Source organism: Triturus cristatus, chromosome 7 (assembly GCF_964204655.1).
Source record: "Triturus cristatus chromosome 7, aTriCri1.1, whole genome shotgun sequence".
Classification (NCBI taxonomy): domain Eukaryota; kingdom Metazoa; phylum Chordata; class Amphibia; order Caudata; family Salamandridae; genus Triturus; species Triturus cristatus.
This window is the reverse complement of record NC_140590.1, coordinates 1061498892-1061523886: the sequence shown is the minus strand read 5'-3', so window position 1 is coordinate 1061523886 and position 24995 is coordinate 1061498892. Positions and strand designations below refer to the sequence as shown.

The 24995-nt window shown below is 47.1% G+C and overlaps 1 protein-coding gene across 3 annotated transcripts in view; it reads left to right on the top strand.

Moving 5' to 3' along the window:
* Positions 1-24995, top strand: part of ARHGAP26 (Rho GTPase activating protein 26) — a 1692117-nt gene that overhangs the window by 1094238 nt on the left and 572884 nt on the right. For all 3 annotated transcript variants that reach the window (XM_085618129.1, XM_085618128.1, XM_085618130.1), the window contains exon 18: positions 20862-21021. In XM_085618129.1, coding sequence (XP_085474255.1) covers positions 20862-21021 — 160 coding nt within the window. The remainder of the gene's footprint in view (positions 1-20861; positions 21022-24995) is intronic.

Genomic DNA, 24995 nt, shown 5'->3' with positions numbered 1-24995 from the left:
TTCTGTGTCCTGGATCCGGGAGACTAGATGGTGGGGTTGGGAATGCCGGATGCCTATTTTTACATCTCTGTTCTGTAGGTGCACTGGCACAACCTGCAGTTCAAGGCAGGCCACATCATTTTCAGTTTCCCGTGCTCCCTTTTGGTCTCACCAGTCCTCGTTGGATGTTCATGAAGGTGATGGCAGTGGTCGCTTGCCTCTCTGAAGTTTTCAGGGGTACCAGTTGTCCCTTACCTTGATGACTGGCTGCTGAAGTTTGGCTCTCCACAGTCATATGCTGACCACCTTCAGATAACGTTGAACTTTTTAATATTTTTCGGTTTCTCAATCAACCAACCTGACTCCTTTGCAGAGGCTCCACTTCTTTGGAGCAATCCTGAATACAGTGCTTTTCAGGCCTTTCCTTTGGACTTTCAAGTCCAGGATATTCGGGCTATGAACCTGATGTTTCAACCTCTTTCCTGGGTTTCAGTGAGGATAGATCTGAGGCTTCTTGGCCTGCTTACCTTCTGTATCCTGCTTGGCGACTATGCCTAATATCATATGTGGGCTCTACAGTGGATCTGCAGTCTCAGTAGGCCCAGCACTAGTGAAAATTGTGGGATTTAATTCAGGTGTCAGTCGACTTCAAAAGTTCTGCACTGGTGACTGCTCAACTGCAATTTGACCAATGGCAAACCCCTCTCCTTACCACACCCGGAATTGTCAGTGGTAACTGGCATGTCACTACTGGGTTGTGGAAGCCGTGAGTTACAGGTGGAAATCACAGGACTCTGGTCTCTGACAGAGTCCTGCACCCACATAAAGCTGTTAGAACTGTGGGTGATTCCCTTGGCATTGAAGGCCTTACTGCCTACCATCAATGGCACGCTGCTTCAGGTTCTCATGAACAACACTGTTGACATGTGGTACTGCAAAAATCAGGGCGTGGTCTTGGGTACTGTGCCAGGAAACTTTGCTGCTCTGAAACTGGCGTAGCCGTCATGAACCTTTAAGTGCCAGGGTGGTTATGTGGGTCTGTTTGATCATACTACTCTGTGCCAGATTTGCATTTATTGGCTGCTCCTGTATATGTTGAAACCAATAAACATAAAAAAAAGCGCCAAGCTGGACAAGCTTAGTTACAGAGTCTTAGCAGATCACAAATGACTATTACACCGTCAGGTGGTGCAGGGTGTCTTTCTCCAATGAGGAGAATCTTAACTCAATATATTTGCTACCGCTGATAACTCGCAGTGTTAACACTTTCATGCACTGAATTTCCCCACAGGGGGTCTCTCAGAGACCATTCTGCATAAAGTGGATCACAGGACTCCTGTACGGCTTTCTGCTGCTACCATTCCTGCTCAGAGTTCTGAAGATGAAAAGCAATGACTGGGACCAAGTTATTCTAGTGACTCTGGACTGGGTCTAGAGAGTGCGATACCCAGAACTTTTGGGACTGAGCATTTGTCCTTTGGTCAGGCTGCCGCTGACAGGGGATCTTTTGTCACAGGGCAAGGTCTTGCACCCGGGCGTGAGCAATCTGCACCTCCGGGCGTGAGCAATCTGCACCTCCATGCGTGGGTATTGAGCGGGGGCAGTTGACCTCCATAATCTTTCTCTTGAAGTCATTGATGTGATTCTGCACGATGGGTATCCGTCCATGAAATCAGTGTATGCTAGACACTGGGATAAGTTTGTGACTTGATGAGGCTGACCAGTTGCAGGCTAAACATTCGGATGTATTGCTATTTGTTCTGTCTTTGGCCCAGCAAGGAATTGCTGTGGACACAGGTAAAGGTTATTTGTTGGCCCTTTCTGCCTTTTCACGTTTGACAGACGAGCCATCCTGATGGAATCACCCGGTATGATGTGCTTTCTAAAAGGTATGCAACATTTCTGCCAAAGCCATTTGTAATGCCACAGTGTAATTGCGTGAGTTTTTAGGCCCCTTCGTTCCAGCCTCTTTATACCAAATTTTTTTCTGAACAAACTGGTGTTACAGATTGTAGCAGCATTCCTGCGTAGGTGATGACGCCTTTTGACATCAGACAATATATCACTCTTATGACTTTATTTGCATCGCCTCATCCTTCAAAAGAGGAAGGTAGATTCCATGGCTTGAACACCAAGAGGAAACTGATATTTTACATTAGTCGTACCAAGAAACACCAGGTAGATGTTAAACTTTTTGTGGGGTTCCCTGGTGCAAAGAATGGCAAGGCAGAAGCACACCAGCTCTTGACACAGTGCTCTGTATTAACATCTGCTACGTATTGACTACAAAGCAGCTTTTAGAAGGCTTGAGGGCTCGTTGTAGCAGAGCTAAGGCTGTTAACACTGCATTAGTAGCCATTTCACAGATCCACCACCTTGGGAGATACTGCTCTGATAGCTATTTTCAAGGTGAGGAATCTGCGGTAAGAACTATCTAGCAGAAGAACAACTTACTTACTTTTGGTAATTCTCTTTCTGGTGGATACTGTATCTGACTGCAGATTCCTCACTGCCCACCCGCTGTGGAATGGTCTCCTTTCCCACATAAAAGGTCTTAATTTAGGAATCTGCACACTATTTATTCCAATGGGCTGCTAGGTTCGGAGTCTGAGGGTGTGTTTAAGCTTCCAAAAGAAACTGATGTCAGCGGACATGGGTGGCACTTGTATGTGGCTCCATTCATCACTTCTGATGTGGAACGAAGCCGGTTAGGTGCCGCACGGCAACACCTACTGGCATGCAAGAGCACTGCTTTTTAGTCCGAGCCTAGACAGTGCATGCGCTGTCTGCGAGACATGCTGTATTCATTCTCAGGGCTTTGACAATGACCACCGCTTTTGATTGGTTGTATGCCTTTAGTAATTCCTTTGATTTTGTTAGCTTACATTTGTCCCGCCTTATGGCTGTTTTGTTCCCGCCCTGTAGACTGCCCCTACTACAGGGATCCTTTCATCATCTGCTGTATGTTTTAGTTTGGCCACACTACTTTTTGCTTCATGTTTGGCCTTAATCACCTTATCTCACTGTGCCATCCTCTACCACCTCCCGCACAACGTTGCTGCTCTGACTGCCCCTAATTTTGTTTCTGTAATTGTTTTATTTACAACCAGCACTTCTGTTTGCAGGTGTGCGGCCATGCACCTTTTATCAGCACGGTGGTGGCCTCACTTCATATTTGGCGTTGGCTTATTTCACCGTGCCATCTTTTACCAGCTCCCGTTCTTTGCTGCTGCTCCAACGGCCCCCAATTTGGATTCTGGTACTGTCATTTATTTATAAACAACACTTCTGTTCGCATGTGTGCTGCCGAATGTCTTTTATCAGCACAGTGGCCACCAGGCTTCATGTTTTTCGTAAATTACCTTATCTTCCTGTGCCGTCCCCCAACACCTCCCACACATCGCTGGTTCTTAAACGGCCCTGTAAATCTTTCCATCTGAAAGAAACAGTTAGTTATAGATTCCTTACCTTAGAATTACCACCAGGCATCAGACTGGATCTGGAAAGTTTTTTTGTCAGCAGTACCCCAGTGCGTCAGAAGGTGGCATCGGTGGATTTGTCATTGGGGTCATCGTCGCCTGGATGACCTTGCGGTAGCTACATAGACGCCGCCCTTGCGCGCTGACGTCAGTTCTTTCTTTTTTCCGAGCCTGCAAGCGCAGATCCGTAGAGAGCGGTACCCCCAGTAACTTTTTCACTGACTTTTTCTCGACCTTTGTCGACATTGTTTTTTGAGGCCATTGACTCCTGATGCACGAGGGATGCCCGGCTTCAAGGCTTGCAGTTCCTGTAGCCGACTGATGTCGGTGAAGGATCCGTACCCTGTGTGCCTCTTCTGCCTGGAGCACGACCACGACCCCAAGTCGTGCTCCGACTGCCGGACCATGAATCCGAAGCTTTTGCGGGAGCGGTCCCGAAAGCTTCTCGAGGCCCAGCAGTCGGCTCCACGCCGTTTGAGGTCTCGGTCGCGTAGGAGGTCGAGGGACCGGTCGCAAAGCCATCATTACTCTTCATCCAAGTCTTCGCACTCTGGGTCTGGTAAGAAGAAGTCGAAGGAGGATCGTCGCTCTTCGACTTCTCCACGTCCGTAGACCGACGCAACAAGAGATGCAGGTGGTGCCCCTCCGGTGACTCTGCATGTGGAGCCTGAAGGGCTGACTCCAGGCTTCCCTCCCTTCCCGGGACCCGGAGCTACCCCTGCCCAGCTTCGTCGGTTTTATTAAGTGATGCATGCCATCTTTGAACAGCCAGACTACGCCGGCGCTCCTTCAAGCCCCGCTGACGTGGCTGGGGGCCTCGGGCCTCTCTTTTGGAATTTGTTTTTTGTTTCTCTGTGAAAGGTATTGTGAAAGATAATGTGTTTATCAACTGTGCCTCGGAGAGCTGCAACCTGAGCCTGGCACATCTTGCTACATGCAGTTTCCCAGATTCCTTCTTTTTAGATGCATTGTAACACACACACTTGCCATCACATACATCCACTGCACTCCAAAACTCATAAATAAACATTTAAATTTCAATAGCTTTAGCTCTAAAAATTGCAAGACCTATTGCATTGCAAATGCTTGTTGAGTTTCTGGTTGCAGTCCGGTGCTTGGTTATATTCACAAGATGAGGAAATCTGTGCTTGGACAGAATATCCACTAGAAAGTGTGTTGCAGAAGGTAAGCAGTAAGATGTTAATCTCACACTGTGGCATTAGGTCCCTGTGAAGATTCACTTGTCGCATGTTAATTTTGTCACTCCCACACTGATACACCCAGAGGTTGGTGCAACACGTTGGTGTATACCTCCCATCTACCACTTTTTACAAAGTTTGGCAAGACAAATATGAAGCCTCTCCACTGATCCTCAAGTAAAATATCGCAAAATATGCCCCTTCGATCTCCAAATGTCCGATGGATTAAGTTGTATGAAGGGCACAATCCTAAATGATTACTGGACATTTTTTGACCACCTTGACAAATCCCCACCTCCCCCGCAGCGTTCCCGTGTACTTCAGTGGCCTGACTCACAAAGTGGTACATGAGAGGATTCATAAAAATGTTGACACAAAAGTGGCCAACATACAGTTTAATCCAATCGCCACTCCTTTCCACTGATCTCTTGATTGAAGTCTGTTGTCTCATTTGATATCACTTCAGCAGAATGCGTCAGAGTATAGTGTCACACGAGGCAGATATCTATGCAATGAGCAAGGTAATGCAAGCACGTGGTTAGTAACTATATACGTACATAATATTCTGACTGATAGGAACAGCAGTGACTGGGAAGACAGGAAGTACACAACAATATAAGCGGTACTTGACACAAGAGAAGAGGCAAGGCAGAATTCATAGGTGCTATATCCCAGAGCCAGGTGATAAACAAGGTGCTGTCATAGAACGTCTCGTCTGAGAGGGCAACCCCAGAAGACTAAATCTAGGACTCATGCAAACCAGCAGAATCACCAGAAGAGACAGCAGTGGTTGTCGTGATCCTAGAGCTAACTAAAAAGACTTTGTACAACAGGTGAGTCCGTGCCCAAATCGACCTTTCACTAAGGCAGTTTTCCTCCCCTCCATCCCCCAGTGGGGTTCTTCCTCACGCGTATCCCCGTTGCCAAATTCCCCACAAATAAATACAGAGGTCTCTGCTCAGACTGACTTCACCATTCCCATTGGCGGATTCACTCCATAAAGGCAATGGTGACAATTAACCAAGCAATTAGAGGCACACCTTGAAGGGCACATTTAGTATAAGCAAGCTCTTACAAATAAGCTGTTAGATGCATCGTCCTCATGCTTCCTCATGAGATACTCATCCCCACAAGGCAGGTGAAACATGTGGACCTGCCAGGAAGACAGGATCTGGCATACAAGTTAAAGATGAAGAGGCCTAGCTTTCTCTGACTAGAAAATAGAAATGTGGTAATGGGACACACTGAACTCCCTTTACAGCAGACAACCTGCAATGGACTTTAACTACAAGACCAACTTCTCGCCCGAAAGTGTTCATAAGTACGAAGATCAAAATGGAATGAGAAACCTCAATGTCAAAATTCACATTGCCTCCTCTTTTAATGATTTACAGGTTTAATACCAAACATGCGCTTTTTATTCCTCGTCCGTGTCAGGATCATGAACAGCGATGTCACAAGAAAGACGAGCATTGGCAAAGACAATAGGTCTCAGCAATTCAAGACGTATTGGCGTTGCCGATATGAATGTCTTTTGCAATGTTTTATAGCAGCACATATTGCGGTTCAGCATTGCATAAAGTCAGAGAAAAAAGCTCTTTTGTGTGGCCAGCGATGGCCACTTCCTAGTGCTCTTCTGTTTCATGAGGAGTGGGACAATGAACTCGACCTCTGCGGTGAAGAGAAAGCGCATGTGCTGTCTAGCTGAGGGCTAAAACTGAATGCGTCCTAATGTAATGTATGTTTTTTTTTTTTTTTGCAGTTTTATAAATGCAAACTCGACCTAAAAGTTTTTGAGTAATTTACCTGAGCACCAGTTACATTACACAAGGACACATTCATTTTTGGTAAGCACAGTGAGCTTGGGTGATTTGCCAGAATCACAGGATGTTGATCCGGCGCTGAGACTCAAACCTGGTTCTCCAGCCCCAAAGTGTGTGGCTGTTACACCACATCCTGTCTGCATTAATGCTATCGGGTTCAACAGGGGAAAGAAGCAACAGGGCCAGCCAGCATCAAACATTACAGGAAGGTGTCCTGCGGTCCTTAATAAATTACATCCGTGCTTGTAGGCAAATTGATATTTGTTCTATGCTTAACGCATGATTGCAGAGCAGTGTATTAACAGATCACAATTTTGCCATATAGCTGCTAAAGTGCATGCGCTCCTTGTAAAAGCGATTGGAAGTCCTTTTTACATAAGAGCAGCTACGTATTATGTGCAGAAAGCAGTAAAATACAACAAAAGTACAGCAAGGGCACGGGGGACTACATGGGTCGCTGCAGGTGCGACCAACTGAAGTGGTAGAAAAGGACTGTCTAATGGGATAATGTCACTGCCTGTGAGAAATTGGAGGCTCGGACTTCACTGAAGTAAGGGGAAGACGGTGATTTCAATAAATATCCGCAAGGGCTGTTTCCCATGTTGTTTTGACAGCTTTAGACAGTAACAAATTTTCTCAGCGTATTGCTGGAAGCTCAGTTCGCAACAGTTGAGGCTGCATGCATAGTATGCATTGCTTTCACATAGCTCCTCCTGGGCAGTCTAATTTACATATGTGATCTGTAAGAGTCAGACAGCCCACCAACCCCTTGAGCCATAAATGGCTAGTCAGAGCTGGTCAGATTCTTTGATGGGACAGTGCTCAATCTAAGAGCAGCCAACAAGAAAGTTGTACTGGTCAAAACCAAGATTACCTGCACAACAAACCTTTTGGACAAAACTTGATGCTGTGAGGTAATCAACATCAACAGGATACTGTGTTGTGTTTCAGGCAATCAACCTTAGTTTTAATGTACACTTCCAAACCAACTCTTGGATAGCGGCAGAAGTCATAGAGTGGGTGTCAAGCTTTACACCTCGAAACAACAAAGTATCTAGTCGGGATCATTAAATACGGATCAGTCGACTAATGCCTTGTATATTTAAAAGAGCTAATCAACGGTTCTTCAGCGCCAAAGTTGGTAGCTGTGGCCGTTACCCACATCCTCCTTGCATGGATGCTACCCGCTCAAGCGGGGAAATAAGCACCGGCATGGGAACGGGTGGGAGGGGGAAATAAGCAACCGGGATGGGGAGAGTGTGAGGAGGAAAATCAGCAACAGGGATGGGGTAGGTTGGCGGGGGAATGAAGCAAAAGTGATGGTGGCGAGTGAGAGAGTGATTGAAGCAACACAAGGATGGTGGGTGTGCGGGAACAGAGCGAGTGAAAACAAGAGTACTCATATGGTAGGCCTAAACACAACTAAAAAAGTAGCTCCAAAAACGAGAGCTGTGGATGAACACAAGTACTTGATCCATTTTTTTTTGTTTAAATGTGTTTTTATAATTTTTTTTACAATTTTACATTAGATCAGTATACTTCAGGCAGTACTATTGCCATACATTCACAATTCGATATCAGCATTTCACCTATAACAGTTGTCAAGCGAAGCTCATCTAGAATGTAGATTAGACATCAATCCATCATAAACGTAACTGGTATTATCTCTTAGTAACACAAGTACTTGATCCATGCTCTAGGGGAGGGACAAACACAAAAAGAGGCATAACCCATGCATGCCATGGACAAACCGGAATGAAGGATTACAGAGCGATGTTGAAACAGACAAATGGTAAGCCCGTCTATGGGCTTTAGCCCACTGATCTGAAAACCTGTCTCTTTGACACTGTGCATGCTCTGTCTAGCCGAGACCTGAAAAAATTGGTCACTGGAAAAGTTGTAGGACTGCTGAAAGAACACATTTATACTAAGACACTTAATAACCAGGCTGCCATGGGGGAGGCCTCCATCACAAGCCAGCGCTACAAAAAACAGTTAAAGAAATGTAAGGTCTATTAAAATCTAGTTCCATGGCAGTTAATTCTGCTTGAACTCTGTTTCCTGACATGTGGGCCGGTGTTTACTGCTCCCAAAGCTGTACCAGGTAGATTTTACAGGCCTAAAACAAAATAAGTCAGAGAATGCACTGCAGAGCTTTCCCTTGTGGGTGGTATGCCCCATCTGAGCCATTAAATATTCAATCTTGAGTAATAAACATGGCGGGGTTAAGTTGCCTTACAGTAATAATTAAGTGTCAAGACAATTTATTTCTTTGACTTATTAAGTGATAGAGAGCTGGTATTGAACGCCCAGGACTGGTAACGCCACATTCATTCTGTGTTTTTCTTGTATGCAATGTAAGGGGGGGGGGTTCTGATTGGCTCACAAGCCAGAATACTTTCTGAAATCTCCAATAGAGTTGCGTTAATATGATTATAGTGTGCAAGATAGCTTAATTTATTCAGAAGCATCTTGGCGCTGTAAACGGAATAAATAGAAATGTCTGCATTGTGTATGCTGAAGCAGTGTCTTTGAAATGGATGGCTGTGCGCTGATAAAGTGTCTGGGGGCAAAGACGCATGTAAATAAAAATGAATTTGGAATCTAATTTTAGTTCCTTTTATCATTTATTGACCTATAAGCCATACTCGTGGCAAACAAATATGCTGTGGAGTTTGTTAGTACTAGCTCGTTATAAACTGCATCTTTCCACAGTGGGGGCCTTTTGACGGGTATTCCTTAACATTAGCCCGATTGTTTACTCCCAGCTACTGTACAGCATCTTACACCAGTGTGTCTTTCCCGGGCAACATGGTTATTGCACTCCACACTCGACATTAAGGACCCTGCTTTACTCTTCGATAATTCCTTGCCAACACCTTCTGTTTCTGGTTTCACCCAAAGACCCAAGAGTCTTGAGTTTTTAGGTACAGCGTTGAGGCACGTGGACTGCCATCTGAGAGAAGTTAGCTCTATAAAGATGCACATGGTCAGACTTTTCTTGTTGGGCACAGTTACACAGTTCACACCTTTTAACAGCTTTGCTCCTTCCAGTGAGAGCCATGAAGCAGCCCATACTGCTTATGGTTTTACAAAGAAGTTTCTGATGTATATTTCTAACCGCACGTTCTTTACCGAATGAATATTCCCCAGGCGTCAGAGTTGATCAAGAAACTTTAAAGTAGTACTCATGCGTGCAGGTAGGCGGTGTAATGCAGCTCTGAACCAATGTTGTTTCACTCCAGAGACCAAGAACGTAGCCACCTATAAGTACCCACCCTGTGCGCTGATGTCAGTTGCTTTCTTTCTGGACCTTCGGGAACGCTGCAGAGCTTCTACTTGGTCTTCAAGGCTACTTTTTGTCAACCGTTAACAGTGTGCAAGGGTAAATGTCACCCTCTAAGACAAGAGTTCAAATTATGTAGGGACTTTCGCAAACGGATTTCTGTGATGGACAAAGTTTGTCTTTGGTTCCTGGGGTCAGAGCACAATTCAAGGACCTGCGATGAATCAGACTGGCATACGGGACCCGCGAACCTTAATGTTGCCAAGCATAAGAAGACTGGTTGGAGTTGAAAGGAAGGTCCTGTTCCTGCAACAGACTATCACCGTGGTTGAAGTTTTCACGTAGGTTCACATAAAAGCATAAGGAGTTCAAAGAGGGCACGAGGGGGTCATCATGTCACTTGCTCCCGCGCTCAGTCGCCATCTGCGCTAATTTAGAGTATAGTCCTGCTGCAACCCAAGCTTCTGTGTCAGTCAGCGATGCCGCAGCAAGTTAGAGTCCTTCAGAGAGGTCATCTTGGAATTTTTTCTTATCCATTTTACCGGTTCCATCTGGGATACCTCTGGGCCCCAAGGATTCGCAAGGCCCTCCAATCAGGCTTCAGACAACAGGTTCACCTAAAGTGCCTTCTGCCCCCTCCCCCTCGAAACCACTTCCGGTTCAGCACCAGCTCTGGTGCAGACTTCCATTTCAGCCACATCCTCTGCGCCAGTCCCCCTTCTATCGATGCTGGTGCTGCAACCTTTAACGGGGCCTTACGTGACTCCGACCACAGCGCATCCAATCAGTGTGCCTTCTGATCCTGATACTTACCAATCGGTAGGTCCCAAACTTTGCAGAATCTTGTCGACTGTGAATCCGATAACAGTAACTTTGATGACGGGGATGATTTTATTCCCCGATTTGGAATGAAAATGCCAGTGGCTTGGCACTTCTCCGGATACAGGCTGTCAGAACCCCTTTCAGAGGCCCCCTAAGGAGTCTGAGCAACTGGGCCATTTACCTTTTTTGCCCTTGACTTTCAGTAGTAAGTGTGGTCGAGCAATCCAAGGCCCCCCTTGGGGGAAGGTGTGGGTACAGATTCGTGAACACTGCTCACAACTCAAAATGCACGCAGCAGCAGCAATAAATCATTGTCCAGAAAAATACTCACTTTTATAACAAAAGTAGTATTTTATTTCTACTGCTACCCACACAAATTAAGAATACGACATGCACGCAAAATTTACACAGTCCTCCATTAAGGTTGGGGCTCTAGTCCTCTCTGAGGGTTCCCTGTCTCACTCACCCCTCGTGTTGGCAATCGTGGTTACACCCCATTCACTATTAGTAACATCTAGAGTATTCCCCACTTGTAGTTCGAGTCTCAAGAGTCTATGACTCTGATTTAAAGTCCATCTGGTTCCATTGCACGCATGCTCGGTTTTAGCAGCAAGTTCGCCTGGGGCCGGTACCTGTTCTGGCAGAACTGAAGTGTTCAGAGTGGTGGAGTGTTGCAGCCCACCTTCCATGGGTACTGCTTTGGTATAAAAGATAAGGAATCTATGGCTAGAAGTCTCTATTAGAGGTACAAGTTACTTACTTTCAGCAGCTGTCTTTCTGTCATAGACTGTCTAGCTGCAGATTTCTCACTCACCCTCCCAACCTCTTTGTTCTGTGTTTGGACTCTATCCTTTACCAAGATCCCATGTCTAGGAATCTGCACAGTGATATACCCATTTTCTTTGGGGCTCCAGGTCTGGAGGTGTGGACAGTCTTGAAAGCAACTGACGTCAGCCCGCAGAAGTGGTGCCTTTATAAATCTGCACATTATTTCCAGTGAGGAACGGTGTCAGTGCAAATATGTACATCATCACATTCCAGCACACAGAGGTACTATCAGAGCGCTACTGAAGGTAAGTAACTTATTCCACATGGGCCTCTCTTGTAAAATATCTGCAACGTTATGAATATACAATTAAACATTCAAATAAATACAAATAATGAGAAGCAAAATTAAAACTTAGCAGAAGACTCATGCATTATTAAAAAGAAACATCAGAATTGAATTTAAATACTAATTGTACCTAATGACTAAAGTTAGCTATTCGCTCATTATCTAGGTATTGGGTTAGAGCTTTATCCATTATATGACATTGTAGGTCTAATTAAGTATGCATATTTTCCAAAATGAATCAAGATTCAGAGAGAAAAGAATCCAAGTCTCTGTGGTATAGCAAATGAGTATATTAGATCTCACATCTCAATACACTTTAATGCAGGAGAGTGCCAAAATCAATGTTTGCCTCAAGTGCTTCTCTGCTGGACGTAAAAAATGAGACCACTTTACTGAGTTACTACTACAAGCTGGGTACTGGAACAAACAAGATACTGCACTACACCTTTTAATGGTATATGCATTCAGTGGAAGGGACTCCAACCTGAGCAAAAGATACACGGTACAACCATATATGGGTGAAACCACATTTCTAAGTTTCAATATCAGACAGATGTTTTAGTTTGATGCTAAAGATTACCAAGCAGATAGAGTGGATTCTCTTGGAGCCAATCACAAAAAAACACTTTTAGGGAAGGGATTTATATCTTGGTTAATTGTTTACTATGCTCCCACCCATCTTTCTGACCTAATTATTATACCAAGGTTAGGCTTACAGAATTGATCCAACATACAAAAGAAGCAAATTGTGACTGTAATAGACCATGGATGCATGAATGTTTAGAAAGATTCTTACATGTCTGTGGGTCTCGGGTATACTTCACTTCAAATTTGGGCTCCGATTGATATCGTTACACTGATGTAGTATGTACAATAACTTCTGATGGATACTTCTCACTGCAAGTTCCTCACCTTATATTGCGCAACAGGCACCATCCTGGATCCAGAAACCTTTTCAAGCAACGCTCCCACGCACCGCTAGGTGGTGTCTTTCGGCTTGATACTGCCCTATAAGTGATGAAGTGGAGCCTCATATAAGCACCACCCGTGTGTGCTTATGTCGTTCCTTTTTCTTGCTCCTTCAAACACTGTTTCGGTGCTCATCTCCCCAAACTTTTCAAACTACCACGGATTCCTAGAAATGAAATCCAGTGTTAGGGAACTATGTCCCCTCCTAAAACTACAGGTATGAAAGCATTCCTTGACTCTTGGAAACAGATGTCAGCCATGGACCCGCCAAGGTGTTTCTCTGGTGTTAGGGCCTGGAAGCCAAGTCCGAGGTATGCAATAGGTGTGCCCTCATGCACCCAAAGGCAATAAGGGACCGAGAAGTGAGGCTGTATGTAGCTGAACATAAGAATAAGTCGAGACCCCAGTGTAAATCCCGCTTCTGATTTAGGTCACAGGCTTAGACTCACTTTTGTTCCCAGGGTCGTTCCCACAAGAGATCAACCTGCGGTCTAATTCCTCTGTTAAAACTAAATCGAACTCAAAGCAAAAGATAAAAAATTGAAGCAGTAATCACCTCCCATCCTGCCACAGGGTATCACAATTAGCCGATTTCTTTGAGTTCATATTGTCGACCAGATTCCCAAATTGATCCCGGTGCGCTTGAGTTTTTGAAAACCATCAACAATGCCGCAGCAGTGCAAGACCTTCATAGAAGCCATGCTGCTGATTTTCAACACTATTCCAGTTCCCTATGATGTGCCTTCGGCACCCAAGGAACCTCAAGGGCCTAGTGTCTAGTACTGCCTATGGTTCTTTCCCTTGTGAAATCTAAACCTTTAGGACCTGTCCCAGGTCCCGTACTGATTCCAGCACATACTTCTACTCTGTCTGCAGGCCCTGAGTTGTGCTAATCTTGATTGACACCACCTGTGCTCAGAGGATTGAGTGCTGAATCTGATGTCTGACCCCTAACCGACTGCCCCCGATCCAGACCAGTGTCAGGGTACGGAATTACTAAATCACAACCAGTCGTCTTACATCCCAACACTTACCAATGCCTTTACCGAGGAGGCTGCACCAGGCGATGCTGCATTATCTTTTTAGTTGTGTCTCTGAACAAGGTGCACCACCAAGGGGAGATGATTATGATGAGAATCGGGATGTGATCTCCCTTTTAATTATGACACTGACAAATTTTTCTTGGACTTACAGGAGCCCTGTGGGCTTGATACATCTACTAATACAGGACTGTGCTCTCAACTTGGACCACCAATGGAAGAGTGTGCATCACTTGAAGTAGTTTTCTGATGCGCAGCTGAGTTCTTGGAATTGCAGTATGGGTGTTTGATACACAAGTGCAGTGTCACATTTAAACCGCATGCACTTTTTTGAATTGGGTATGGTGGACAGCAAGTCCAATTTTTGTCAGTCTATATTTATACAAGCATATGACACATATGTTATACAATTTTCTTACATGTGACCAGAGAACCTGAGAACAATATAGCAAGCATAATTTCAGTCTCATTAGTGTATGCTCGGGTTGGTGTATACTTTGTTAGGATCCTACGTATGTTCTGATGAGTGCTGCAAACTCCGATGAGCTGCCTTGGTAGAAACATGTCAACTCTTTAATGGGGTTCTTATTTCCCTATAATCCGCACCCAGTTTTTAATACCAAGTGGTACTCTGTAAAATAAAAGCCATACTGGGTTACGACATCGGTTTTTAATTCATTTTATGGATCCTAGGTTGGAAAAGTGCCTTCCTGACTCCAGGGTGTCATTTCACTGAATCAATCAGAACATCCTCACGAGCTGGGAAAGCTCTTCCCCAGCTCCCGAGGCTGTTTAAGTTTAAAGAAAATCCCTATGTTGCCCGCACCAGAGGGATTTCTAGTGATATGTGCGCAGACGGCCGGGAGCCATCCGATGCACACGAGCATTGTGGAATGGGTTAACGTGGGACACACAGCCTCATGAAATTGAGGTTTAACACAGTCACAACTTCAGTGACCTGTGGCAAATCTGATAGAGGTAAACTTAGGGGTGTCTCAATTTTGGGGTACTCTTGCTCCCACATGGTCAAAATGTATGTGGTGGCCTGTATACTACTGTCTGGTACAAGCGATTGACACTCATTTGGTGCTCCGTCACCATGCGTAGATGGATTCCACTGTTGATGTACAAGTGTCACTTTTGCGTATGCCTTTTGAAAGCTCACAGCAATTCGGAGGTGCAGCTGCTTCCTCCTTAGAAAGCTTTCAAAAGAGTTGGGCTATGGCACACGCTCTGGGCCTTTCAATCCTGTCAGACATTTCTCTCACCAGTTATGGGGCTTTCGAGACTTCTGCAGGGGAATGTCATGCAGGCTCAGCCTGCCTCCCCAGACCCCAGTTCAGGCTCTCTAGTCCTTTGAGGTCAAGGACATGGAACTGGCAGTGGGCGCAGGTTCCACCAGACATCGGTCCTTCCAGTTCTGCTCACCAACGATAACCGCTAATAAGCCGCTTTAGATTTCCCTAAGTGATGTACTGCCACCCTGCAGGAGACCGGATTCAGTACATTCTCCCAGGGTGGCGACCCATCACATTCCACAGGTGGGTCTTCCAAATCCTTCATCATAGCTATGCCATACCAATTCTTTCTGCCCCACCGTAACTTCTCCTCACATAAAAGCAGTTCTCAGACGTGCACCTGTCCATTCTCATGCAAGAGGTGCGAACCTTTCTCTCCAAAGGAGCCATCAAGAGATTTCTGCACTTGGAAATAGGGACAGGTTGTTACTCTTACTATTTCCTCGTGGTGAAGGATTCAGGGCCTCTCCCCATCTTGGATATTCACCCTCTGAAGGCTTCCTACAGAAGGACGAATGCAGAATGCTAATGCTCACGCAGATTCTGTCTACCCTGGATCCGCGAATGACTGGATAGTGGCTTTGAACCTACAGGACACGTATTTCATATTCCCATTCAGCCTTGGTCCTAGATCTTGGTCTGGACAACTCTGAGGCTCCTTGGTCTGTTATCTTTCTGCATGTTGAGTATGCCAGGTAGCACATGCAGGCTTTGCAGTGGAATCTGAAGTCCCATTATGCCCAGTACCAAGGAAGCCTGTCTGGCATTGAGGTTTAAGAGGCGACTGCACACGATTTGCAGTGGTGACTGCTCAATTGCAATATGACCAATGGCAGACCACTCTACCTTCTCCATACAAAGCTGACAGTGTTGATGGATGCATCACTGCTGGGTTGGGAAGGTCAGCTGGGGGGAGGAGGAGATCAGAGGACTCGGGTGTCCGGTGGGACTTTGCTCCATATCAGCGTGTTGGAGTTGTGGGCGTTTTGGCAGGCACTGAAAGCTTTCCTGCCATTCATCAAGGGGAGGCTGGGTCAGGTTCTCCTAGCCAACCCACTCGCCATATGGTATTGCAGCAAGCAGAGCAGAGTGGGGTCCTGTGCTGCATCTCTGGAGTTTGTTGAAGTGTCAGGGCAATCTCCCTGTTCGTAAATCACCTAGCATTATCCTTGAACACCAGGGCAGGCGTGTTCATCCAGCGATGCCCGGCCATTCATGAGTGACTATTGCATTCTGAGGTGGCGAAGGCCATCTTCCTGCAATGGGGAGTGTCCTGCCTTGATCATTTCACTGCTGTCGAGCACATAGTATCTAAGATTCTGTGAATTGGGGTTCCCGCAAAGGTTCTCAATAGGAGTTGCATTCCAGCTAGAGTGAAACACTGGACTCCTATACTTATTTCCACCTCTGCCTTTCTTGCCCCAATTTCTGAAGAGGATCAGGAACAACCGGGCCCAAGTCATCTTAGCAGTTCCAGATTGAGCCAGGAGAGTGTGTTAGGGGAATTTCTAGGCATGAGTGTCTGTCACCCGATCAGGCTATCACTTTGTGAGGATCTTATGTCACAGCAGCAGGGAAGCCTTTTGCACCCAGGCCTGCGCAATCTACACATCCGTGCATCAAGATTAAGTAGTGGCAGTATTTGATCTCCTACCTGAGGTTGCAAATGTCATCCTTGCTGCCAGACGTCTGTCAACGAAGTCCATTTGCTGCGGGTTCTAGGACCAATTTGTGGACTGGTGTGGCAACCTCAAGACAGATCCTTTGCAAGCCAAGCTGTTAGATGTTTTGTTATTTGTTTTCTCTTTCATCTAGCAAGGTCTTACAGTGGACACTGTTAAAGTGTATTTGTCTGCCCTTTTGGCCTCTTTGCGTTTGTAAGTCCAACCATTCCTGGTTAAATTATGCTCCCCCAAACAGTTTGTGATGCCACAATTGGCCTTTACTTGTTCTTGATGTTCCTCAGGCGTACTCTCCTTCTGGCGCATAAAGAGCTGCTTGTTGCATCTTCTGACCTTAAAGGTTGTCTTTCTCATTGCGAACTCTTCAGATCGTTCTCCTAGTGAACTCCAGGCTTGTTTGGGTCATCTGCAGTAAATCCAGACAAACTGATTTTGAGCATTTGGGCAGCCATCTTGACAAAAGTTGTGACTCCTTTCCACAGTGGGCGATCTGCTATACTCCCACTGTTCTTTGCCCCGCCTCACCCCGGGAGAGGTGGAGACACTCCAGTGGTTGTATCCCCAAAAAGCTTTAAGCTTTTACTTCGATTATACTAATGATGGTCTGATGGACGATCAGATTTTTATGAGATTCTCTTGGGAGAAGAAAGGGAATGCTGTTCTGAAAAGGACTCTGTCGACGTGGTTAGTCCTCTGCATTAAGACTGCTGCACATGGGCCAAAAAGCCATCTCCAGAGTCCCGCCAAGGCTGCCACCACTGCGCTGGCATGTGGGCTGCCTGTCCTCGACATCTTTCAGGACGTGAATTTGGCTTTGTTGGACATGTTCACAAATCACTGTTGCTTTGATAGCTAGGGCTGACGTAAGGGCATTTTGCTCATTCGGTGCTGTAAGAATTTCAGGGGTGAGCCCACTCCACAGACCCTCCACCCTTTGGGTGGTACTCTTTATCTTTTTGAAACGTGAGTAATCTGCCGTTAGAAGTATCCATCAGAAGAACAAGTTACTTAACTTTAGTAACTCTCTTTCTGGTACATACTCTAACCAGTGGCCTAACGAAAGTTGAGGGGGGCCCCCCCTGCAAGGTACATTGAGTGGCCCCAGTTGTAGATTTAATCCGGAGCTCTCAGGCCGGAGTACTGTGCTAAAGCCCTCTTCGCCCCCTGCAGCTCAGGACACCTACCACACCGTGTGGGCTGCAGGGGCCTGTGTTATTCCACTGACTCTATCTTCAGAATCCTCACTGCCCTCCTATCTGCGCACTTTGTGGAGGGTGCCTTTTTACCTTCTAACAAGGTCCCAAATTGGAGATCAGCACACAGATACCGACAATAATTGTGTGCTTAACGTCTAAGGCAAGAGTTGAGGAAGAAACTGGCGTTGGCATGCAACGGGCGGCACTTGAATGGAGCTCCGCTTCATCACTCTGGGGGTGAAACGAAGCCTGTGCGGAGTCGCACGGTGCCACCCTGCACGGCATGTGATAAATGTCCAAGCCTAGCCTGGTGCATGGGAAATATTCTATTTGTAAGGAATCAGTGGATAAAACGAATATCCACCAGAAACAGTTTTACCAGTGGTAAGTGACATGTTCGTTTTATAGAAGCAGGCACAACATTTTTGGCCGAGGGCGTTGTAATTGTAATGCATTTGGTTTTATGAAGAATTTGTGTTGATTATAAAACCACAATTCGTTTTTGTTATGAAATATTTAGATTAGTTTCTAATTCATTTAGTATGATTGTATATGCATCTTTAATGTTTTCATCGAAATACATGTATTCTCAAAGCGTTTATTTTAGGATCATTTCTGATAGTATGAATCCTGTATGCATAATAAAGATAAGCGTAAACTTAGAACCACTAAATGCTGAAAAATTGTGTTTCATTTATTACCACAAGTTATTTACCATTCATGACAAACCCCCTAACCCTGGGGATGGGAACGCACACCCTTATTGCGGTAATGCTATCAATGAGTACTACCGCTGGATTCAGCTTGACGACTCTAAATAAGGGCTCACCGCGCATCCTTAATACGGGCTCCTGCAGGCGCGTTACACGGGCTCCTGCAGGCGCATTACACAGGCCCCTGCAGGGCAGGAGGACCCCCTAGCCTTAAGCGGACCCCTCATTCGGCCGAAGGGCTATGAATATCCGTCACATATGACACACGCGGGCTCCTCTAATCACATTCTGCAGGAAGTGTCCCACCATTCTGTGTTACATCACTTACGCCAGTTATATTTAGCTGGCTCTAGGGCAGTAAGTAGTTAGTGAGTGGCACAATTCACATGTGGAAGGGGCCAAGAAACATTGCTCGAACCTTGTCTTTGGCTGTAGTGTAATTATAATTAATTCTGGTAATTAAATCTTTTTTGTTTAAACAATATGCCTTGCAAGAACCTTGTTGGTAAACTCCTCCAGATTACTGTTTACCCACCAATATGCTTTTGCAGGGAGGAGTGAATGGCCGCTGTTTTCAGTTTGCTTTTCCTCTTATGTTCATGCTAGGGATTTCTCAGATTTACGACTGCCTTTTTTAAGCTAATAATAATCTTTTGTTAGGGATAAATATGTTTTGATTATCAGATAGCCGTCTACTTTGCTGCGGAACAATCCTTTTTTATGGACTCACAACATGCGACACAAGCTGAATTTCCAAATCATTGTTTTGAGTGGCAGAAACAGTGTCCTTTCACCACAGTATTGCACCCCTCTTTTCCCTGTGCGAGGAGAACAGTTCTTTAACTTATGGAAAAAAAATTTTTTTGTATAAAGTAGTGATGGACAGAAACCACCAGCAGATAAGTAGAGAAGTTGGACATTGCGATAAACCACCTTATTTGCATTTTACCAGTTCCTTATTGATGTTTTTTGTCGTTTGTTTTAATTATTACCGCATTGCTCAAGGGTAGTGTCACGGCATTTCATTTTTTGATGTAATGTACAGTTATTGCAGTATGCAGGCACTATGGTGGCTGCTCCCCCCGGGTACTGAAACCCCTTTGTGGTTAAATCTGGTTTAGGGCACTGATGATATAAATGTACTCTGAAAAGTGAAGTGATACATAACCCGTGATCGTTGAAATGCAGTAGCACCCTCCGCTTATCCAGTTTGCTTTGTTGTCGGCTAGTCCATTGTAGTTAGAGATGCCATGGGGAGGTTTGTAGACCCCTTGGCCATAAGATAGTCACCGAGGGAGGGAAGCACAAACATTTTAGACAATTGTGCACATGCAGATTTCTAGCTTTCTGATGATTCACAAATGTTCAGGAGTGCACATGGGAATCTGCCCAAATTAGTTTTACGGGCATACTTCTCCTCTGCTTATACCTACTCTTGAGGCAAGTGAACAATCCACGCTATAAAGTGCGGGAGATTGATGTCAATAAAACAATTTTACTTTTTTTTTCGCTCCAAGGGAGAAATTATTTTTCCCTGTGGTGGAACCTAGAGTTCTACAAGTAACTGAAATTTGGGAGTGGTTCAAACTCACATCTGTTTTATCGGGAGTAGTCAGTTTCGTTTTCCAGGATATGACTATGCATAATGTTTCCAAATATCCATAAATTAAGGACATGGGGAAGTGTTACAGGCATTTAGCGCGGCAACAGCCATGTAACAATCATGTACCATGTTGACACATCACCCCCATTTTCCCAGCCCCAACACTTCAAAGTTGGATCTCCAGAATAAAAAGTTAAAATGAGACCCCTAGCCCTCACATTTCGATATGGTTGACAACAGTGGATTTCCTTATCTGTTTGTTACATCGATCATCCCTCACTTTCCTCATTCGTTATCAGTCACTGATTTTCTCTCACTCGTTATAAACCACTTTTCATCTCACTTCTCTCGCACTCCTCATCTGTGACTCACTCCTTTTAAACATGCTTGCTATATTAAGGTTAAAAGCATATTACTTTGTTAATACAAAAAACTGCCTCTCATTGGAGATAAGGAATCTAAAAAGTGTAAGGTATTTGGCATTAATTTAAAATCAATGTTCAGAAATGGGTAACCACTTTTGCCTAACCTCATGTAATTTTCTGCCTTTTTAGAAGTAAGTTTAACACCGATGCTGTTTAAAACTGTTGCTCCTTTGTTGAAAATGCTCATTCACCTGTTCACTTTAATACTCTTCGCAACCTGTCCTTCCTTACAGAGTTGCCAAAAATCACCAACAAAATCTCATGACTGTGGCTAATTTGGGTGTTGTGTTTGGGCCCACACTTTTACGTCCACAAGAGGAAACGGTGGCTGCCATCATGGACATAAAGTTTCAGAACATTGTTGTTGAGATTTTGATAGAGCACCATGAAAAGGTAATTCTCAAGGCTTCTGTTTCTACATGGACATTAACAATGCTTTGTTGCTTCTTGGCTTTTCTTTTATCTTTGCTGATAGGGCAGCTGGGCTAGCAGTAGACCCACAAACTCGCGCATTTGTGTTTGTCTGAATCAGAATTTCATGTCCATAGGTTTCCTTTTGCATAAATATCCACCAGGTGGCACATAGGAAAATAACAGTGGGGGTAACTTACATTTACAATGACTAAAATCTGGAACGTGTGTACAGTCCATCAGAAGACTTTTAACCAATCATGATGGGTGTGTGGAAGTTGTCCGCCAACTATAATATCAAGCATGGTTTGTACAGACAGTTTGGTGAAGCTGAAGAACCAAAACTACAATTGTTACTTCTGCCCTGGATCTTGGCTTTCCCTCTAAATTTTGATGAGGGAACCAAAAGACTGGGTTCAGTCTTCACAGACATAATATCCAATGAGCATGTGTTGGGTTCCAATCCAGTTTTATTATAACACACATCTACAAACTCTAAGCCGAATTAAAAATGTGTCCAATCTTGTCAAGATAACCAAAGACACAAAATAAATGTCTAAGATTAGATTGCACAATTTAGTCCCATTTGGAGACCAGGATTAAAAACCATTCCCCCTGGTTGCACAGTTTCTAAAATGCCCACTTGATTACTGATATGGGAGTGGTTCTGATAGCTAGAGGCAAAGAAGGCTGTCCCCGGGGTATAACACTGTTAGGGGCCAAGCCCAGATTTAAAGCAACATATCTGAAAGAAACACGTTAGTTAGATTCCTCACCTTAGAATATCCCCAGGCGTCAGACTGGATCCGGAAGATTTTTCGTCCGCAATACCCCTTGCGTGTCGCTAGGCGTCGTCTGCGGCTCCGCGTCCGTCGTCGGCGTCGTGCGCCGGAATGACGTCGTCGGAGTACTTAGACGCCGCCCTCGCGCGCTGACGTCAGTTCTTCTTTTTTCCGCGCCAGTAAGCGCAGATCCGGGAGAGCTACCCATTTAGTCACTTTTTGACTAACTTTTTTCGATCCTTTTTGATCTTGTCTCGACTCCGGTGCCGGTAGGATGCCTGGTTTTAAAGCCTGTGCTGACTGCAACCGCTTGATGTCGGTTACGGACCATCACCGCCGGTGCCTTTACTGCTTGGGCCTCGACCACGACGCGGAGTCGTGTTCGGACTGCAAGGCCCTGACCTCGAAGGCTAGACGGGAGCGGTCCTGTAAGCTTCTCGAGCTTCGCCATTCGGCTCCGCGCCGCTCTCGATCCCGGTCCAGGAGGAGGTCCAAGGATCGGTCGCGGAGCCGCAGCCGACGTCATCATCGATCGTCTGGCTCCAAGTCTTCCGGTAAGTTGAAGCACTCCAAGAAGTCCAAGAGGCGACACCGCTCTTCGGACTCCCCTCGCCGGTCGCGCGTCAGGGTGGTTCCACCCCCGCAGCTCCAGCGGAGCAGCAGGCGCCGCGCAAGTCCCCATACCCGCCGGTCCCTGGGACTGACGCGACGCCGGCGGAAGTCAGTGCCTTCCTCTCGGCCATGAGGAACCTGGCTCCGCCGTCGACGCCCGCTGGCACGCCTTCGGGCCCCGTGGACCCGACTGGGCAACCTTGCCTGCCGGCGGCTCCGGCCCCGGCGCCGTCGACGGCTCCGGCTCCGGCCTCGACGCCGCAAGGGCCCGAGGGACCCGTTCCCTAGTCCCCGCCGACGCCGGTCGACCTAGTCACGCCTCCTCCGCCGGCATCGACACCGGTACCACCTCCGGCTCCGCTCGGCGTCGAGCCCCAGTTCAGCCCGCTCCGGGCCCGGCGCCGTTACGGCGTCGATGGACGCCGCGTTCGGCGCTGCTGGAGACACATTTTGTCTATCGCCCGGCTCCGATCCTTCCTCCTGCATACCAGGAATCGGATGATGGGGGCGAATGGGAGGGATCCGAGGATCCTATGGCCGTTCAGGCTCAACTGTCACAGGACTGGGCAGATGAACTGGGTGAGGCCAGTGGTCTGGATACCTCTCCAGACACTGGATTCATCTCTCCTCCGACTGTGGCTTCGGAGGAGGGTGCTGCTTTCTCTGTGGTGCTGCGCAAGGCGGCCGCAGCCCTTGGGCTCAAGCTACCTGCTGTGGCTGTGAGGACTAACGTCCTCACTGAGGTGCTTAAGTCTGCAGCAAGCTCCACTGAGCCTCTGCTGCCATTCAATGAGGCCCTCACTGAAGTTCTGCAGGGCACCTGGTCCAAGCCCTCCACTGTTCCTCCTGTGGACAGGAACGTCGCCAGGCGCCACCGCCCTGCTCCGGGCGACCCCAGTTTTCTGTCCCAACACCCTACCCCCGAGAGCCTGGTTATCCAGGCCTCTACCTCCCAATCCTCCTTCCCGACCGCTCCGCCGGACCGGGATTCCAAGAGACTGGAACAGTTCGGCAAAAAGCTGTTCTCCTCCCTTAGTTTGGGCCTGCGGTCTTTGAACACCGCCTGTCTCTTGGACCGTTATTCCCACTCTCTGTGGGATGCGGTGGAGGACGTGCTGCCCCTGTGTCCGGAGGAGGTCCAGACACGACTTACCCAGGCTCTGGCCGATGGGAGGGATGCAGCGCGACATGCTATCCGATGTGGGCTTGACACTACGGACTCGCTGGGTAGGGCGATTTCTACCTCGGTGGCGCTTGGACGTCACGCCTGGCTGCGGTCCACGTCCTTTTCGGGCGATGTCCAGAGCACCCTCATGGACATGCCCTTTGATGGCACTCGCCTTTTCGGCGAGAAAGCGGACAGTGCGCTGAATCGCTTTAAGGACTCCCGGGCTACGGCCAAGTCCTTGGGCCTCTCGGCCCCGCGGTCGCAAACTTCCGCCTTTCGCCCTTTTCGTGGCAAGGAAGGGGTGCCTCCTCACGTACGCCTAGCCACCAGCCGCAGAACCAACCTGCGCGCGGTCGCGGACGTGGTTTCCGCCGAGGCGGTTCTGGAGGACGACGCGGTCAGCCCACATCCACCCCGGCAGCATCCGCCTCAAAGCCTTCCTAGTCCGAGCTTTCAGGCCCATTCCACTCCAGTGGGCGGCAGAGTTCTCCATCACCTGCTCCACTGGCGGTCCATCACATCGGACAGGTGGGTGCTGCAAATCGTCCGAAGGGGCTACTCCCTCCCCTTCGAGACGACCCCTCCAGCCATGCCACCGCAGCACCACCGTATCTCGGGGGATCATTTGAATCTTCTCCACGAGGAAGTTTCGGCCCTCTTGGCCAAGGGGGCCGTCGAGCGCGTTCCGAGCCCAGAAGTAGGTCGTGGTTGTTATTCCCGCTAATTTCTGGTTCCCAAGAAGGGCAAAGGGGGCCTACGCCCTATCTTGGACCTCCGGAATGTCAATGCCTTCCTCCGGAAGGAAAGGTTCAAGATGTTAACTTTGGCTCAGGTTCTAGCTGCCCTAGACCCTGGAGACTGGATGGTAGCGTTGGACTTGCAGGACGCATATTTCCACATCCCCGTCCTGCCGGCCCACCGGAGTTACCTGCGGTTCATGGTGGGCCTAGAGAACTTTCAGTTTACCGTGCTCCCCTTCGGCCTCACCAGTGCCCCTCGGGTGTTCACGAAAGTGATGGCGGTGGTCGCAGCTCATCTGCGCAGATCAGGGGTTACAGTCTTCCCCTATCTCGACGACTGGTTGTTGAAGGCGGGCTCGCCCCCAGACAGTCGTCTCCCACCTCCAGACTACGGCGGATCTCCTGCATTTGCTGGGATTTTCCATCAACGTGCCGAAGTCACACCTGAGTCCCTCTCAGAAGCTCCTCTTCATCGGAGCGGTTCTCGATTCGGCGCAGTTCCGGGTCTATCCGCCGGAACAGCGGGTCCGGGATATTCAGGCCCTGATTCCCATCTTTCGGCCTCTATCCTGGGTTTCGGTCAGGCTAGTGTTGTGGCTTCTGGGGCTGATGGCCTCCTGCATCCTACTAGTGCATCACGCCAGGCGGCGCATG